The 14,116-nt window shown below is 41.9% G+C and overlaps 1 protein-coding gene across 1 annotated transcript in view; it reads left to right on the top strand.

Annotated features, from left to right (window-relative positions):
• The first annotated feature begins 575 nt into the window (after positions 1–575).
• Positions 576–14,116, top strand: part of PRKAR1B (protein kinase, cAMP-dependent, regulatory, type I, beta) — a 92,994-nt gene continuing 79,453 nt past the window's right edge. Inside the window, exons 1-2 of the mRNA XM_010143743.1 lie at positions 576–752; positions 12,057–12,227. Coding sequence (XP_010142045.1) covers positions 576–752; positions 12,057–12,227 — 348 coding nt within the window. The remainder of the gene's footprint in view (positions 753–12,056; positions 12,228–14,116) is intronic.

Genomic DNA, 14,116 nt, shown 5'->3' with positions numbered 1-14,116 from the left:
TTGCATTGGAGCGGTCATTTGCTCGCTGTGGGAAATAAAGAGGGTTCGGGGGGTTGTTTTCTCCCCGGTTACCGAACCCGTTTGGGCGGCTCTGCCCCCTCCTCCCCATCTCCTCCGGGACCGAGAAGGGTCGTTCGCTGTGAAAGGGGGAAATGTTCAAAATCACTAAAAATCCTTCTATTGCAGAAAACTGGGTTTCTGGTGACGGGGAGGAAGTCCTCAGGGGAATAGAAAAGCCAGGCTTTACGCCGTCGTTTAATAGCTGTCTTTGAAACTGTGGTCCTATATGATTAATTGCACTGTTATTTCCGAAGGTTGACCCCTGTCTAGGAGTTAAAATGTTCTTTCTTTACTTACTGGTATGTTGATCGTACAAAGATGACACAGTTCAGCATTTCCACATATAACCCCAGAACGTGAAAAGGTTCAAAATTGATAGCTCTTGAGTAGGCAACAGGCAGTATTGAAGTGTCTTTGCTTCTGTAGATGCCTGACAAAGGATTTGAGAGCTGTCTCTTATCTCTGTCTTGCACCATTTTCTTACCTAGGTCTGTTTTCTGTTTACAAGCCTGAAGATGGCTGCTGCTTCTTCCTGCAGTGTGGAAGAAGATGAGAGCCTGAAGGGATGTGAACTCTACGTTCAGAAGCACAACATCCAACAGATTTTAAAAGAGTGCATTGTAAACCTTTGCATAGCAAAGCCAGACCGACCCATGAAGTTCCTCAGAGAACACTTTGAAAAATTAGAAAAGGTCAGTGATTTTCAGGTGACTTTCCATTTTTAAACTGAAAAAAATAATTTAAAAAGTTTCAAATATTTTGATACATTTTTCCTTTTAGATATTAAATTATCAGGCTACTGGTGTAAACCAGGCTGTTAGAAGAAAAACCCCAGCCCTTTATTTGCTGATGTCTACTACAAATATTGTCTATTGTGTAGAATCTTTTGTGCATGACACCAAGATGATAATTTCTTATCAAACTGCACTTGTTAAAAATGACCCAGAGAGTTGCAAGCGTACTTTGTGTTATGATACCTGGTGTCCTGAACTTTCATCTATGGGAAGAACCTGCCTGCGAGAGTAAAAGGTGCTGTTCCCTGTTTATTCCAGCGTCAAGTGATGTGGTTTTCCAATCCCCTAAAACTGAGCAGCATCGAGGAGCAGCAAGATCTGAAAACCACTGAACAGTTTGCCACTTAATTTTACTGCTCTCCCCCGCCTCATTGTTTGTCCCAGGATCCTCCAACACGAGATGCGTTCAGAGGGACTTCTTGCACTGTGAAAAGCAGCGTAGAGGGGAGACGCTTTAAAACATCCCCAGACAAATTCTTCCTAAAGCCTAGGGGTGGGTCTTGCGGGAAGTGCGTGTTCTGTGAGCACAACTTTTCTCTGGGGATGGGATTCCTCCAGAAATAAATGGGAGCAGAGGGCTGCAAGTTGTTGGTTACAGCAGTCCTCAGTCTCTCAGAGATTTTATTTGTATTCTTAGTTTAAGAATAATGTTATTGGCTTCTTTTGAAGAGAGAGTCTAAAGTCTGTAGGGTTTAGGTATGAGTTTTATGTAGTTTTTTCCTTCTAGAGGCATCGTTTTGTGAGGACAGATCAAGAATAACTACTGAACAATACATACAGCTGATGTATTACAGGTGACATAAACATTTCACACATCTCACTGTCTGCCTTTCAGATACATTTTTGTATAGCTGAATATGTGCCAGATTTGAAAAAAATAGAAACATTGCATTTTGGTGGAAGCCCAGTGAGAATGCTTGGAACATCAAGGAGCAGTAGGAAGTACAAGATGTTTTTTAATTGTAATGCTTATTAAAAAAAAAAATCTTAGTTCTGCATGTTCTAGACTTCTGAGAGCCAAGAAGTGCTTCAAGAGAGTCAAATCTGTTGAATTTCCGTTATCGTGTCATTGTTACTCATCTTAATGTGTGCAATTCTGGGCTTCCTGGCAAGGATAGCCAGGAAAAATGGAAACCATTTGGAAACCATTTGGAAAAATGGTTAAAATATGCTGTAGTATTTTAGAATATTCCACGTAGCCAGTGGGATTGCTCGAGTTGTTGTATGAGGGGGTTTGGCTTTATCGATCTAAACACAGTTTATTGACCAGTACACAGAACTGAGACAGGAAGGCAGTTCGTACCCTTGAGAAATCCCATGTTCTTTTCTCCTGCTATTTCCCAAAGAACAGCAGATACCGGAGTTCTGTAGCAGGATATGGATCAAGATACAAACACAGAAACTGGTGGATATTGCTTGTTTCAAAATGAAAGGAGATTATTTATAAACAGCCAGTCTCAAGGCATCAAATTCATTAAATATCATGCTTAGTGTGGAAGGAGGCAATCTTGCCGCTGACTCTGTAGAGCAGCCTGAGAGCGAAGCCTGCTGAGTTGAAAGGCTTCTGGAGGTTTCTAGAATTCTTGTTCCTACAGTTTGACTTCCTTGCTCAGTCATCTCTGAGGACTATCTCGAGATGAACTGCACCGTGGAGGATTTTCTGCTGTAGGATAGTGTTATGGCTTGGTCGGTTGCATAACATGTGAAGGAAGGCTTGTGAAGAGAGACGAGTCATTTCATTATCCTGTTTTTGGGAGACACTTGTCATACGCAGGTACTTTGAAGAATCTTAATAGAAGTGTGAATTTAGCAATTCCTGTTGGATTTTTGTATGTAAATGAGCAATATGATTTGTTACTGATATGGCACATTTGCTATTAGCTCCCTTAATTATGGTCCTGCGCAGGGAAAGGAGGGAAAATCTTGATTAAGCACGATTTTCTAAACAAAGTCATGGATTTTTCCACCAAAGTGTGGTATTTTGGGCTTGTTTTCCAAACTCTTTAAAATAGACACCACATTTCACTGAAGAGAGCAGTAGAATTGTGATTTATCTGCCAAAAAATCATGTGGGCAGTTTAGAGATGAGGAGTGGGTAATTTTTCAAGTGGTTAAACAAGGAGTTTATGGAAAACGTGTAGAGCTGAATCTGCATCAGTGTGCTAGAGCTATCTCAGAGGTGAATACCAAAAAAATTTGTTTGGCTAATTCTTAACTACATCTCATGAAATCAACTCAGAAAGACAAGCTTTATCGTCATCTCAGGATCAGACCATGAATGCTTCTCCCCTTCTGATGACTTTAGAGCTGGGTCCACTGCCTTCAGCCTACATCTGTACTGCAAAATGAAAAAGGGCCAGGGACTGACCCCTGACCCCACGACACTAACTGGCCCCAAATATAATTCTTAGGTCTAGCACGTCTAGAAACAGGTTTGTTTTGGCCGGAGTCAATCCGGACGGCTCAGAAGAGAGCCAGGGAATGAGCTAATAGCTGAGGGATGTGGGCTGTCTTGGGCTAGTGCTCAGATCTACGGCTGGACCATTTTTCATTTCATGGTATAGACGTGGCCCGAGAGGGCCATAAAGTGAGAACATGAAAAAATACTTACAAATAAAGTGCTAGAGATTGAGGCTTGGTGTTTGATTCTGCAGTCCCCGTTTTCTGCTGGAGAAGTGCCAAGCTTAGAAAGAAACGCCCGATGCCCTTCTAAGTTTGCAGCTTATTTGTGTCAAGTACAATATTTAAAAACATGACTCTGAAGATAATTGTAGGAGAACTTTAATAGATGTTTTTTCTGTTCACTTAATACTGGCAGGACCTGCTTGTCTTAAGTTGCCAGTAATTGCTGGGAATCAGCCTAAGTTTCTATATTGTGAAGTTTGCAAGTCAGTTTTTCTTTGCCGTGACCTGCAGACTTCAAGGTGACATCTGCTCTGCTCCCGTTAACAGTTACTTTGTAAAAATCTCTAACGTTCCATTGGGCACAGAAGAGAGTTGAGAACAGTGTAGATACCTGAGCTTTTAAAAATTTCCCTGTGACTGTACAGGACTTCTTACTGGAGGATGGGGTGAGGAAAACCTTTCCCTTAGGGGTATTAATTGGCATTTTTAGAGCAGGGGATAGATGTTAGCTAAGAAACTGTGGCATTATTTTAACAGCTGTAATTAGGTCCTGTTTACTTGTGGGCTGAAAAAAGCATAGCAGAAGAAATGGGGAGCCCATCTTTTATCTCTGGTTCTTATGTTATGAAAAAAGTGAATTACTAAGAAGTTACAGGCAAAGCTTTGTATTTTCAACTATATTGAGACTGCAAAGCTTTCATTATTGTCAGGCAGTTTAGAGCCGTGATTGTGTGATCAAAGGTGAAGTTGTTCTTGCCAGGCTAAGCTAGGCTGTTGTTCAGCACAAAAAAAAAATTATGATAAAGAGTAGAACTAATGAAGAAAATGGCACCAAAGGAGGGGAAGCAGCAGGAACCTGCAGGATATATCTAGGCATTACTAAGTACTTTGCTGAAGCCATTTTGCATGCAGTGTGTTTCAGAGCAGTGGTTTTGCTGGCTGAGCCAGGTGGCCTTTGCTGATACCTTCTGGACCTGAGCCCTCTCCTGGTCCTTTCTGTTGTCCTGTGCACAAACGAGAAATACCGTCCTGCACATGCTGAACTTGCTCTCTGGGATTGCTGTGGGCTGGCGGTGGTTTTATGGACCCAGGCTGATGCTGTATGTTTTCAGGTACCATCCAAAACCAGAGTTTTAGAACAACCTGGAGTCTACCGTCTTAATTAAATAAAGCAAAATGAGATTATCTGCGTAGCTCCACCTGGTGATACTGGACAGGATTGCACACAGACCTGGGCAGAAAAATAGAGGCATTTGACTGACAGGTTTGCGGTAAACTAGCGCTGAAAAGGAAGTGTGTAGTAAACAAAAACTTCATTCACTGTTTGTAAAATACATTTTATTTGTTTGGTTTCAGAACCAAAAGTTTTAGGGCACCAAAGCACCAGGCTTTTCTTCTGCAGCAGCAGTGTCTCTCAATATTTACCTTCCGTCACAACAAGAAACTTTCCAATCAATAATTTCCACCAGAACCTGGCCAAAACAATGAAATTCATTCTTGTAAGTTCAGGTGATTATGCAAAGTATAACTAATCCCTTGGAGATAAGCTGGGGAGAGGTTATCGATTGGAAGGAAAACTATACAGAGGAAAAACTATCCAAAAAATGCATTAACTAAGCAGTTCGATAAAGACTAAATACAACAAGTATTTCTGTATCTTTCAAAGCCTGTGAAGCAGTCGGCTGGTATCTGCCCGTGGTCAGAAACGTTGCTAAAGCATGTGGGAACATGCCTGAGCTACCCGAGACGCTAATAGCAGCGCTGCGGTGGGAGCACCGCGTGCCCTCGCTGTGTGACTGCGGTTCTGAGTGGGCTTCGGCGCTCTGCTCCTGCCACTCCTCTGATACCAGTTCTGGAGAGCGCTGGAGGAAAAGGAGCCCTGACAGTCCTCTGTGATTGCTGTAGTCAGCCACAGGCAGCATTATGAGAGGTGGCAGTTTTCTTGGAACAGGTAAAGGCAAAACTAGGTGAATTTTTAAGGCCCCTCAGGCAACTTTTCCTTAGCACAGGAGGTTTAGGGAAGGGTGGAGGATGAACGGGCTAAGAGCAGAAAGAGAAAAAAGTTTTTTCTGAGAAATAAAATTAGCTGTAAGTGAAGCTGTGCTCTTACAAGCTTGAGCAGAACCTGTTAGAGCCTCGCTCTGCTCCCTGTTTACTTTGTCCATCTACAAGTGCGAGTAGCTTTCGTCAAAGTCAAAACCAACAATGGAATGCAGTGATGGAACGAGAAGGGAAGTTGGATGTTGTCTGTGTTTCACATCTCAAACTATCATGTTTTACATTCATCAGCATACTTAATCCATGTTAATCTTTAAGCATCCGAGTGGCTTTAAAGAAACAGGTTTATACTTGGCTTTAAACACGAGTGAAATACCTCGCCAGATTTGTGTAAGGTTAAAAATGGTGCTGGGTCAAGCACTGTTCGATGGCAGATTTCATCAGATCACAACAGACTTTGGGAAAGCTCCTGATGCTTATGGACCTTTACAGCCAGGAACAGGTACACATATATATTTTGCCCCAGCTGACTGCAGCATTTTTTTTTTTTTTTTTTTTTTTTTTTTTTTTTAATTTTCATATGTGTATTAACATCAGATAATTTTTTAGAAAAGAGAATAAATTGAGTAGAATTTTATGGAAGAGTAGAAAATGTAGAAACGTTGTAGAGATGATTTTCCCTCTGAAGTGACTGAGGGAACACAAGATTCTGAATAACTGTCCTTGCTGCCAACAGCACGTTTGATCTAAGGGCATCAGTATGCTTCTACATGTAAGGGGCCTGCACAACAGAAGTGTTTTAAGGAGCAAAATGACATGCCAGCATTTATGATTCCCTCATTGCTGACAACCTCAATCATCCACTATCTCCTTCTGTGCTCTGATGGTCCCTTTCTGCCTCTTACATGTAAGCCTCACTGAGACTGGTGGCATTTCCCTTGCATTAAGGATCTGCTGTGTTACAAGGCTGGAATAAAAAGCAAATAAGCAGCTTTGGCATTACATATCCAGTGATTAAAAACTTCACAGTGACTTAGGTGTTCTGGTTGTTGCTGAAAAATATGGTGTAATATTTAGTATTGTAGTTTAAATTGTATTTGTCTAGTAGAAATAGAGCTTTTCTGTTTCTTCTAATACAAGGTATTCATGCATACATTGTTATTTGGCTGGATTTTAAAAATTGAAAGTGTTGTCTTTGGTTCTCTTTGCAGAAGCTTTTAAGTACCAAATATATGCTCTATGTTTTGTGTCATAGCCTCTCTTACTTTACTGTGAGGCGTATGTAAGAAAGTAGGAAAGAGGTGGCGATGTGTTGAGATACTGCAAAACACGGGAGGGGAAGTCAAGAATTATTAACATGTTGCAGGAGGTAATAGGATGCCAGTAAAAGGACTCAAGAAGGCGAGCGATGCAGTCAGAGCAGCAGAAGAGTAGGCGGATTTTTGGCAGGAGAATTTTTCCTAGATTGGCAATTGGGAAGGAACTGAGATGCAGAGAGGCCACCGAGGACACAGCAGTAGTAATCAAAGCAGTGGATAACTGCGGAGTGGATAAATATGTTAACAGAGGGGTGGATGTTGAAGATACTTCTTAGTGATGCTGTAGAAGAGAAGCTGGCGTTTCACATCAGGAAGGCAGTGGAACAATAGTTGGGATTCTATGAAAAGTCTCCAATTACAAGGCTGAACGATCATAAAGATAGCAGAGTTGTCCAGCATCACAAAGACAAGACTGGAAGGGACATTAAGACCTCCCAAGTTTCTCCTGCTTTCAGTGATAGCATCAGTCAGTCCTGTGCTTCCAACAAAGCGGAGTGCTTTGCCTTTGGCCTTTATTAGTTGCTATAAATCATTGTGTCAGCCTCCAGGAGTGATGGGGCTGTGTTAGAAACCTTCCTGTATTGAGAACATCTCCTCTGGGTCAATTCCATTGCAAAGAGAGATTAGTTACTTGTGCGTGAACTACCCTCCTCATTTTCTGTGGATAAATAGAAAGCAGATTCCAGATCTGCCTGTAGAAAACTTTAGGAGTGTGCTTGAGGAAAAAAAAAAACCAAAAAGTGTTTAATTTAAAATGTACCTGGTGTTCTTGCTTTTGAATGCAATGAATAAATTGTAGGAGCAGAGATGGAGAGCAGCGATACCGAATGGATGACTTGCTTTTAAAAGTCTCCCTGGGTTGTTGTTGTAAAGCCACACAGTGATTTGGAGCCTTCTTAGGTACCATCCTTCCTTCAGCTGAAGTGTCTGAGTTTCCAGGTCGTGACAATGCCTGAAAGGGGAGACCAGGAGAGGAACTGCTGGAAATGAATTTCTGTTTGGAAATGCTCCAGCTGGTAGAGAAGAAAGCTTCTGGGTCAGGAAGTGTGTGTGCTCTTCAGCAGCAGTCTGAAAGGGAGGATAAACCTAAAAACTGTCTTGGCATTGTAGCTGCTTCACTTGCGGTGTTTAAACTCATTAAAAACTCACAGAAACAATAATCGGGAAAGGCAGTGACCCGGTACGCTGAGGACAGCATGTTAAATTCCTGTGTTATATACCTCAGCCTCTTGTAGCACAAATGTCTTAGCCGAAGGTGAACATTCAAAAGATAAATGGGTCACTGCAGTTGTATTTATTGGTTCTTTCTTTTCATTTGAGTTTAGTATCACTGAGTAATGGATATTGCAGTTTCACCATCCATCTCCCCCGGAAATCCCAGGAAAGGCTTCTGTTCACAACTTTAGCTGGGTTTTCGGTCAGTTGCGACGCGGTGTGAATAGAATAGGATTGGGTTGTGTATATATGATATGATATAGGGCAATGTTGGTTTGTAGATCTGGGGGGTGTTAATATATTGTTGTATTGGACTGTGGCAGTGACGCTGGAGACTTCGGTCAGTGGTGCACATGTCATCCCCTACTGCCATTTAAGACTCCCTAAATTATTTGTGGAGTCCAGTGCGCCTGGTAGATGTGACACAGGACAGCAGGAGACTCGTGTCCTCCTCAGCGGGCAGCTGAAAGCTGAGCAAGGTCACCCAAAATGGCACTGGACTGTGGATAACTGGATCAGACCCTACATGTCCTGCAAGTCGGGAGCATCTCCACTGAAGACAGTGCAGATACTGGTGTGAAGGGAAGAACAAGATCCTCACTGGGGCTTGCTCAAATGCAATTATGCTGTTTTGCAATTGCGCCTTCTGTGGGTTTTCTCATTTTAAGGTGGACATAAGTGGGCAATATGATTGTGAATTATCTGTGCCATCCAAACAGAGAATGAGATTGCTTGTTGTCATGACAACAAAAGATGGTGAGGTGTTTACTTGAAAGTGAGTTCTGCACAAGCGTTCACATCAAGCTATGTCTGGAGATGAGTGTTTGAAGAACTATTCTTCAGAGGGTCCACTCCTCCTTTAAAGTATTTGCTGTATTTGTGCAGTTTTACCCCAGGATATATGGAAGATGGCTTTTTGAAAGCTTAACCCAGGACAGTGCATATGCTTTTATTTTCAAAAGGCACTCGAGTTCAGTAATGGAAATCCTACCTAGACTACAAATAGAGGCATATGGAAAAGCCAGCCAGTCAACTATCTGCTGTTTATATAAAAGGAGTTTGTAGCGAAGAGACTTCCTTTTAAAATGAATCATATGGTAACTCACTTTTATAATCCTTTAATGTCTTTTTGGCTTTAAAAGGTATTCGGGTTTAAAGAGCATGCTTTGTGATATTAATTTTATCTCATTGGGCTTTCTTTCATGTATAAATCTGTGCTGGGGCAGAGGAGATAATATTTCTTAGTTCCTTGGAACTGCATTTTATACCATGTGTACTGAAAAAGAAGTGTGTGTTTGATATTCAAATGGGGCAAACTGCTACTCTTCTCTGTGAGTAAATATGCTGTGTGTAAGAAGAACTGTGGAAGTGCTGCATACCATTAACTAGTTACCTGACTGCCTTCTTGTTGTAGTTACCTTTCAGTGAACTTTCAGCTGCTTACTCTCCAGAAAGGTCTTTGTTATTTTTCCGTTAAGCTTATGAAGAAGGTGCATTTGGTTGTGTTCATTTATTATAAACAGAGACATTAACACTGTCAAAGAGATACATAAGCTGCAATAGCCAGTAATATTTGAAATTCCGCAGTCATAGGTTTGGTTTTGAAGACTAGGTGTTAATTGCAATGATAATATGAAGCACACATATTTGTACTTTACATGTTTGTGTTTCTACAAGTACGTAACTGTAGTTAAACTAGAGACAGTCCGAGAGGAGTAGGGAAGAAGTTGATGGGAATGCTTAAATAGGACTTGCACTTCTTACATGATAGGAAGATCTAGCTGAGTCATTTGTTACATATCCAGTGCTGCTCTTTGAAATTTGAACTGGAAATGAAGCTTCAATAAGGATTTAATATGTCTGAAATATTTTTTTCTTCTCTGTTTTTTTGGTTACAGCACCCAGCTGAACTGTCTTATGGCCCAGGAGCTGCAGTATTTCAATCCCAATTTAAAAAAAAAAAAAAGTACTGATTCAGAAAGGACTTGGCACTTTCTGAGGCAGGTCAGGACCTTGAAAAGGCAGATCTTTAGCCAACCCTCTACATTTTATCTCTGTGCTTGTCTCTTAAATATTTCAGTAGTCCCTTTGTCAAAACAAGTGTGTGACTTGTTACTCTGAATTATGCAGCATGGAAAATACTAGGTAATTAGCCATTTCAAGTAGCAATAATACAGCAAAGATTGGTCTTACAGACTCCTTAGGTTAATGAGAGTGGCGGTGTCAGTGATGGTGAGGAAAGAAACTGGAACAGGACCAGAAAAGACAAGTGGCATGGTTGGATTTGTCAGACATTTGTAAACATCAATGGAAAAACATATATTAATCATCTGTTTTTCTTGCAAGCTTAAAAATTGTGAACTTGCGCCAGTTTTCTGTACCACTCTTTTCTGGTATCATACCTGATGAGTTAACTATAACTCATTTCCTCTGCCAGTGAGACCAACTGGCTATGTTGGTAATCCGCCACACGTCTCGCACTGGTGCTCCCAGATCCTCCCTCCTCCCCTGACTCCATGATTGGCTCCGATTGGAAAGTCTCACTGGAAATTAGCAGTGCAGGACAGCAGCCAGGCTTTGGCATCCCTGTCTGAGGAACACTGGTTTCCTGGGGTGTGCAGGGACCTCAGCAGTACTGCGGGTTTTTTGGGGTAGTCTGCAACGTTGCTAGTCTTAATCGTCTCAAAAATGCTGGAGCTGTTCAGGGAGTGTTTGGATGGTAGTTGGCTCCGTGTACATCGATCAACATAACCCTGAGACGATGAGGGTGTGGGTTTGCCTATGGGCAATATAACAGATGTCAGCAAATAAAATTACTGAACTGTTGCTGCACGGGACAGCTTGCCCCCTTACATGCACCTGTCTCTCCTGCACGTGCCCTTCGGTTTCCTGTATCAGACAAGCTGAATACAGAACATGTGGTCCACCCCATCTCCAGTTCTTCCCTGCCTTAGGCAGGGTCAGCAAAAACTGGAAGGAACCAGCTGAGAAGGCACCGCAGAAGTAGCGGAGGCAGTGTGGTGTGTTATGAGCAGGGTGTCAGGCTGAGATGATACCTGGGGGTGAGGAGGTGGGCTGGGAACGAGCAGACAGACTCCCATTGCTTTGGCTGATAGACATGGATGATGCAAAGAGAATTTTACTCCTATGTGCTTTCGCTTGAATCCCTTGAATCTTCAGGTAGCTGAAGAATAGGAGATGGGGCTCTGGGAAAATATAATTACGGGTAACCTTGTTTATCTCAATTCTTTAGAAGTCAAACAATTCAGGGTATGAACTGACAATGTCTTGCAAGTCTGACATCCTTTCTTGAAGGTTTTCTATACTGTGTCTTACTCTTGTTACTATCTCTTCAGGGACTTCCCTTTGTGTTTTATTCTCCATTCCATGAGCATGCAATTTGGAGAATAACCACCTTATGGGCCAGCTGATGCTCGGCCAGCCATCATTTTTCATAGTCCTCTGGAGCCTATCTTGGATCTTACTTGCTTGGAAGCAGTCCCTTTGATTGTGAATCTCTTATATGGCAGAAGTTCTGGAGTAGGGAGCATCTTTGTTCTTCCTGGAGATATTAAGCCTGCAAAGCAGAGCAAGGTGAAGAATCCTATCTAATATATTCATGTGTGAATTCTGATATATACGCTGTACAAGAGGCAAAGATATGTACAAGCCAACTGAGAAAATAACATCTGTGATGTTGGGAAGTAAGCAGAAGAGACTTGTTCTCTTGCTTTCTCAGCCAGGAGTAGCTGCAAAGATGTGTCTGCAGTTTTTAATACATTGGTTTCGACTACATGTGAGAGTGGAACAGATCAAGTATTGGCGTGATGATACTTGTACACACATTGAAGTCAGTGTCAGCCCTTCATGCTGCTCACATTAAATTTTTAATTTTCTTTCAGCGGTACACGTGGGTAATTTGACAATCATCCAAATGTAGAAAGGAAGGGGCTGCTGAGAGCTGTAAGAGAAGAGTGAATTGAGTGTGTCCAGCCAGTTAGCTACGCGGGTAAGAGATGTTTCATTGTCTCGTTTTGCTTTGCAGGAAGAATGCAAACAAATACTGGCTCGGCAGAAATCCAGTTCCCAGTCTGATTCTCATGACGATGAGATTTCCCCTCCTCCTCCAAACCCAGTGGTAAAAGCTCGACGCAGGAGAGGGGGGGTCAGTGCAGAAGTGTACACGGAGGAAGATGCTGTTTCTTACGTCAGAAAGGTAATGCAGTGCCTTCCATCTGATTCTGAGATGTGCAGGACAATCGAGGGATTCATATTTTGCTCACTGTTTGAAATCATGGATCAGCCTGGAGGGATGTCCTTATGCTGTCCGATGCGCAGCCTGACTGTTTTCCTCACAATAAGTTCTTCTGCTGCCTCCTTCGCTAAGTACTTTCCCCATCAATGTTGCTTCAGCATTCTCTGTTCTTCCCCTTTTTGAGATGTGCTGCTATTCTGTTTCCCCCTTTAACAGGGTGGGTAATGCACAGACTCGGGCAGGTCCTGAGTTTTGCCAGAACCTCACCATACTGGAAAGAAGCCTTTTCTATTGCAGTGTTTCCTGCTTTTTTTTTTTCCCCCAAAAAGTCACTTCTAGGTCAAGTTATCATCTAACCTAGGTCACTTAGGTTCCCTAAACCATTCAGGCACGTGGTTCCCATGTTGACTGGGTACCACCTAACCCGTGGGTTTTTGGAAGTCTGTTGACCATACGTGGATGATTTTATGTGACCATTGTCTTTGAGGAAATGCTGATCCAAAACTAGATATTTTCTTCAGTGGGAGCACTAATTTGGGCTTCTCTTTTTCTAACTGCCTTAGCTATGTTCTACCTTTGATATGTCTTGATAACTCTGCGCATTTTTTTTAAACTGGCCAAAGCTTTCAAGGGTTATTAAAAGTCAGACATTACAATAGTGTATGTCATGTTTGTTTAGGGAGCCAGGCTAAAAATGCATTTCATAGGACTGACAGATGCTACTAATGTGTTTTTGTGCATGCCTGGAGTAGCTTTAACCCAAAGAGCTTTTTCTTTATGGGAATACGTTTTGTCAGTCACTGATTTTTGGCAGAATACTTTTTGCCTTTGCAGTCAGATGTGCTTTTGTCATCCACTTATGATACAAGTTCACTGGATGCTCTGGGGTTTTCTGTCCCAAGAAACAAAGAATTAAGAGAGTCTTTCATTCAAAAAACAAGTATGGCAGTTAAATAATGCATGCAACTATGCCGTAGATTTCAAAAGCACTGTAGTCGAGCTATTAATGTACTGCACTGTTGAAAAACTTGTGTGATATTTTACAAGCCACTTTCAAACACTTATTCCTGTGCAGTATGCAATATCCCTCTTAAAAACTTCCATGAACAGATCACATTTGTCTCTGCTTGATATGGGCTCCATCTGACTCTTCTGAAAATCAAAGGAAATATTCACACCCCTGAGTAATTCCTTTACGTTTATGATGGAACCTGAAGTTAACTTTGTTTTCTTCCTTTTCCAGCAGTGATGCCAGTAAGTCCTGACAGTAGCATGGGTAGGCAAGAGCCAGGAGAAGCAATACAGATTGTATTCTGTGTGTTCTGTGACTAAGGCTCTTATGATTTTAATTTCCTAGGAACTGACTGAGCTTAAAGAATAATAATTTAGGGGATGGTTTCTTGTCAGGCTAAAGAGGCTGCAAGGAGTATAGGACTAGCACTGAGAGGGCTTGTCTCAGTGCCTTGTCTTCTGCCATCAACAAGTGAATTCCATGGTGAATCCCATGGATGTGTGTTTGTGACAGAGATTTCTAGAATACAGAAATAAAGGGAGGCATTGAAAGGACAAATTATGAAACTAATTTAGGAGTGTAAAAAGCAAGGCAAGGGTTGTGTTACACTATTGCAAACAGACAGAGTTTGAGATAGTAGCCAGGAAGAACCACTGGCTTGAATTCAGGAGTTGGATAGAAACACATCTGGGTCATAAGCTAGTTTAAAGGATCCCTTGAAGGGGTGAGCTATAGGATGAGTAGTGCAATGAGTTGTGTCACTGGAGAGAAAATCAAAGGAGTTTTAGCTTTGTGATTTGAGCAAGTACCTGGCATGGCTCTGTTCTGAGGAACACAA

Source organism: Buceros rhinoceros, unplaced genomic scaffold, assembly GCF_000710305.1.
Source record: "Buceros rhinoceros silvestris isolate BGI_N320 unplaced genomic scaffold, ASM71030v1 scaffold17729, whole genome shotgun sequence".
NCBI lineage: Eukaryota > Metazoa > Chordata > Aves > Bucerotiformes > Bucerotidae > Buceros > Buceros rhinoceros.
This window is presented reverse-complemented; position numbering and strand designations above follow the sequence as displayed.